General features: G+C 42.3%; 1 protein-coding gene across 1 annotated transcript in view; it reads left to right on the forward strand.

Moving 5' to 3' along the window:
- LOC106816723 (uncharacterized protein K02A2.6-like) overlaps positions 1–5,619 on the forward strand; it is an 11,010-nt gene that overhangs the window by 3,189 nt on the left and 2,202 nt on the right. Inside the window, exons 2-3 of the mRNA XM_014821340.1 lie at positions 22–164; positions 3,182–5,367. Of these exons, the coding sequence (XP_014676826.1) occupies positions 22–164; positions 3,182–5,367 (2,329 nt within the window). The remainder of the gene's footprint in view (positions 1–21; positions 165–3,181; positions 5,368–5,619) is intronic.

A 5,619-nucleotide genomic window follows, 5' to 3' on the forward strand; every position in this document is an offset into this window, starting at 1 on the left:
ATTGCTGTTCAACCTGTTCAGAGACAACTGGAGAGTGCTGTCTCAGCTGTGCCTGCTGAGCCACCGCCACGTGTAGAGAAGCAGGAGCAGCCATTCCAGAGGCCACCACCAAGGACCAGGTCCAGAACCAGATCCAGGGAATCTCCCCATCCCAAGAAAAGTCGGTGAGCTAACTAACGTGATGTCAAACGTGACCCTACCCCCACACCCCAAGTAAAGTCTGTTAGCTGACCCCACTCTCACCCCCAAGTAAAGTCGGTGAGCTAACTAACGTAGTGCGTTCGATTTGCTTCCCCAAGTTAACCTGGGTCTACTCGGGCCAGCCCCAAATACGTTCGATTTGCTTCCCCAAGTTAACCTGGGTCTATTCGGGCCAGCCCCAAATACGTTCGATTTGCTTCCCCAAGTTAACCTCGGTCTACTCGGGCCAGCCCCAAATACGTTCGATTTGGCAGTCACGCGGTATTTTTGCGTTACCGGTGTCGAGCGAAATATCTGACGTGTGCGAAATACATGAGATAGGATGCGTATGCGCATGCGTGCTGACCCGACCAATGACAGCTCGTCTTTGTGTTATGATAGGTTGTGTACACTTGAAGGTTTGTGTAAAAGGTGATTGGTCGGGTCGGGACGCATGCGAAGTGCGCATGCGCATACGCGTATGCATGCGCATACGCATCCTATATCATGTATTTCGCCAAACTCCACGACAGATGGCGCTCTTGCTCATGGGCTCAATCGTATCCTGAGTGTGCGAAGGGGGTGCTGCATGCAGTTTGGTATTTCGCAAGTCAGAAATTTTGCGCTACACCGGGTGAGGCCGAAGTAACCCGCTAGCAGCTAGCGTGATTTTTTTTCCTAGGTCAATAAAGAACATAGGGCTCTAGTGAGCGCTGCTATTGGTTGAGCTTGTTTCGTCGGTCAATGACGTCACAGTGTCGTCATATTCATAGCACATCCAAAATTCATAATTCCAATATTCCTCGATAGCCGAGCGAGTACAGCACGAAAGTCAAGGCTGAAAGGTCGGAGGATCGAATCCTATCCGTTTTTTAATTATTTTTCTGTTTTTTGTATCTTAATCCGCTTAACAATTTTTTTCCAATTAACGCAAATATTTACATGATTTATTTACAACAATTTAATAACAACAATTAATTTTTACAACAATAACAAAAATTATTATTTTTTTTTTTAATAGGGCTGGGTTAGGGTCACAATGCACCATAAAACAGGAGTTTGAGGCACGTGATTTGTATCAACCAATGGCAGCGCTCACTAGAGGCTAGAGCCCTGTGTTCTTGATTGACCTAGGAAAACAAAATCACGCTAGCGGCTAGCCGCACAGGCACTTGAAGCGTTTCAATAAAATATAATGCTAAATAAATACGAAATCTATTTACTAGTACTACAAAATTCTTAATGTTTCTATACTTTCTTTCACCTATTATTGCCGACAGTTGCCTGTAAATTCCGTCTAAATTCTCTATGCACACACACTACCGGCCGCCATTGCTCACGCTTGCACACTGACAGTTAAATATACTAACTGTTATATATATATATATATAAAATAGGTGAAAGAGAGTATAGAAACATTAAGAATTTTGTAGTAATGGTAAATAGATTTCGTATTTATTTAGCATTATATTTTATTGAAACGCGGAAGTATCCCACAATTCATTGCAACGAAATGGCGACGATATATTAGTGCCAGAATTGCATGAAACTTTTCCCAACACTTATGGATGTATCACGGCATACATGTGCAGGTTCTGCGTTTACAAATATTGATTCTGCAGAAGCTCATAGATCTATTATTATTGATAATGCAGGAGCTCAGGAAAATGGTATCCGCATTGTTTTACCAGATCATCTGCTAAGCCTAAGAATAGTCAATAGAATTTTGCTAAGAATAACAAACAATAAATAACTGTATACTGACTGTATAGCAATAATCATTCATCTAAAAACGTTTGAAACTTTCATATATTCATATTTCAATGCAAGCAGTATCTAGCAAATTGCTGATGACCCACGGGCACCTGTAACGCTGTTGTACATACCATTACCTACGACAATTGACATGTATGATGTAGATATTCATATATAGATATCGATATAAAATATTATCTGTATATGTATTCATTTTGTAATGTGCATTTTGAATATATAATTAATTTAATAATATATGTGCAATAAACTTAATTTGTATTTGATTTTGAATTTTTGAAAGCAAGATTATCCACCAATATTGCAACTTATCATGAGGGTACACTACATCCTTTCTGCAACTTTTTATTCCAGAGTCACGTACGACAGGATACGCTAAATGACAGTACGCAGTACAGTGTTGCTGAGGATGATGAGCAAAGCCGAAAACGCAAATCGGCGTCAAATGATAATATTCAAAAAACTAAGAAAACTTCTGATATTGACATCATCACATATATGCAAGAGCAGTTTGCGCAGCAAGCCAAAATGCACAATGAAACGATGGCACCTTTGAATAGAATTGCAGATAAACTTTAATCTGTAAATTTATTCAATGGCTCTGTTAGAGAAGCATATAGAAGTAGTGCCTATATAGTGTTGTTTCTTGAGCTGCTGTGTTTGTGAGTTTTTATTTTTTTAATTTTCAATACAGTGATCTAAAAATGTCTTCAGCCTAGCTGGCTGAATTTCTCTGTTTATTGAATATTTATGTATTATTTATCTGTATATTTTGATGGAGCAATAATTGCAACTCCAATTGTAATTTAATTTAATTTTGTTTTATTGCATACAAGCTTTAATCTGTAAATTCATTAAATGGCTCTGTTAGAGAAGCATATATAGAAGTATATAGTGTTGTTTCTTGAGCTGCTGTGTTTATGAGTTTTTATTTCTAAAATTTAAACCAGTGATCTAAAAATATCTTTAACCTAGTGTCATAATGATTAATGACGGTAGCGCCCTATAAGAGAGTTGTCTATTCTTTAGTTAGATATTTGAGAGCCAGGGGGAGCTACGGGAGTTCGGCATGGCGGTTTGTAATCTCGTGTTCTGCTCAGCTACGTTTCTTAAATAAAACGAATCTACATGAAGTTAAATCTCTTGTTTGGGTTTACACAATCATGACATGGTGTCAGAAGTGACTTGAAGAACAGTTTCAAGTACACATTGTAGTGCTGCTTGACAGAACAACGCGGACGTTTGTGTCTAAAGGGCGAGTCTACAGTTTGATACCGGTGGCCCCGGAATCACAAGTCATTGTCAAGAAAATGGCGCGATATGACCCCCCTGCCAAGTTTACGTTCAAAGCTGAAGAATGGAGTGAGTGGATAGAGGAATTCGGACGATTTCGGAAAGCCACTAAACTTCACAAAGAAGACGGAGAAGTACAAAGGGACTCACTTATCTACTGTATGGGAGGTAAACAAGCCAACAAAATATTCAAAACGTTGAAATTTGTTTCGCATGATGTGCCTGACCCAGAAAACCCTAGTGCCACAATTAGAGAGGAGGAAAAGGACACTGATTACGACACAGTTGTCAAGAAATTCACACAGTACTTCATCCCGAAAAGAAATATAATACACGAGAGATCACTCTTTCAAGAGAGGGTCCAAAGTAGGGAGGAGACGGTGGAGGAATTTCTAAGGGACCTTCAAGCAATGGTGGAGAATTGTGAGTACAAGGATCCAGAAGACCAAGTACGTGACAGGTTTGTCGTGGGACTCCTAGACCGAGGGGTGAAGCAAAACCTGCAGCTGATGCCAGATTTGACCCTTGATAAAGCTTCAGCAGTGGCACGCCAGCATGAACAGGTAAAATTACAGATGGTACAGCAACAAGCTTCCCACCAGGAGGTTAGCGAGGCAAAGTTCAAACAAAGGGAGCATAGACCAAAGTGGAAGAAAGATGTCAGCAGCCACAAAACAAAACAGAAATGCAACCGTTGTGGTTACGACTGTCACCCACGGGGTGGTAAATGCCCTGCTAGTGGACAGATCTGTAGGTCATGCAATAAGCATGGACATTTCTCTTCGGTGTGTCGCAGTGGTAAACACCGAGGTGGAAATTTAAATGTGGCAACAGACGCAGTGACATCTCAGGATACATCCGAGGGGGAGGAATCATTCTTCCTTGGAACAATTGATTGCCATGAGGAGGAGGAAGCGTGGTATGTGCCACTGAACATATGCGGCTCAACTGTAAAATTTAAAATAGACACAGGAGCTGACGTAACAGTGATTTCACACACCATCTGGCGATCAATGAAAAGTCGCCCACACCTGATGCACAACAAGGTCAAGCTCAACAGTCCTGGGGGCCAGCTCAAGGTTCTAGGTGCATTTACAGCTGTCATCAATCACAAGGGGAAAGTCTATACATTTCGTGTAGTCGTGATAGATGGAACAGGACCAGTCAGCCTGCTAGCCCGTGGAGTGGCAAAGAAAATGGGCCTAGTTACCCATGTAGATGAAATCTTGAGTCAGTTCAACTCAGATATTGGTCTCTTGAAGACCGAACCAGTCAAGATCAGTTTGACAGCAGGTGTAACACCACTGTGTGTCAACACCGCACGAAAAGTTCCGTTTTTCCTGATGGATGCGGTGAAAACAGAAATACGGAGAATGCAGGATAGTGGAGTGATCCGTCCTGTCACTGAGCCCACCGAATGGTGTGCAGCTATGGTTCCGGTTCAGAAGAAAAATGGTAAACTGCGCATTTGTGTTGACATAAAAAGACTGAATAGGGCTGTTCGCAGAGAACATTACACACTTCCGAATCTAAGCGACATCGCTCCTAAGTTGGCTCAGTCCAAGTACTTTACCAAGCTGGATGCAGCAAGTGGATTTTGGCAGATCCCCTTGGATGAAAAAAGCCAACTGCTCACAACATTCATGACGCCGTTTGGGAGGTATGCATTCTGTCGCGTTCCCTTCGGTATTACTTTGGCGCCAGAGATCTTCCAGCGAAAAATGACCGAGTTACTTCATGGCTTGGAGGGAGTAGAGGTCATAATGGATGATATCTTGGTTCATGGCCGATCCATGGAGGAGCATGAAAGGAGGCTAACTGAAGTTCTGACGAGACTGCAGGAAGCAGGTCTTCGTTTAAACCGAGAGAAATGCCAGTTTAGGATGAAAGAATTGGTTTACTTTGGTGACCTTATCGGTGCTGAAGAGATCAAGCCAGACCCAGAGAAGGTACGGGCAATGATGGATCTGACTCCACCCTCCAATGTCAGAGAACTCCGTAGCTTGATTGGAATGTTCCAATACCTAGGCAAGTTTGCAAACAACCTGTCTTCTGTTATGAAGCCCATGACAGATCTGCTGAGGTCTGACAGTGTCTGGTTATGGGGGCCAAGTCAGCAAGGTGCCTAAGTATTGGAACATTCTAACCAAGCTACGGAGGTTTCTGACATTGGAGGGTGGAGTCAGAGCCATCATTGCCCGTACCTTCTCTGGGTCTGGCTTGATCTCTTCAGCACCGATAAGGTCACCAAAGTAAACCAATTCTTTCATCCTAAACTGGCATTTCTCTCGGTTTAAACGAAGACCTGCTTCCTGCAGTCTCGTCAGAACTTCAGTTAGCCTCCTTTCATGCTCCTCCATGGATCGGCCATGA

The sequence above is a fragment of the Priapulus caudatus genome, unplaced genomic scaffold (genome assembly GCF_000485595.1).
Source record: "Priapulus caudatus unplaced genomic scaffold, Priapulus_caudatus-5.0.1 Scaffold1463, whole genome shotgun sequence".
Classification (NCBI taxonomy): Eukaryota; Metazoa; Priapulida; class Priapulimorpha; order Priapulimorphida; family Priapulidae; genus Priapulus; species Priapulus caudatus.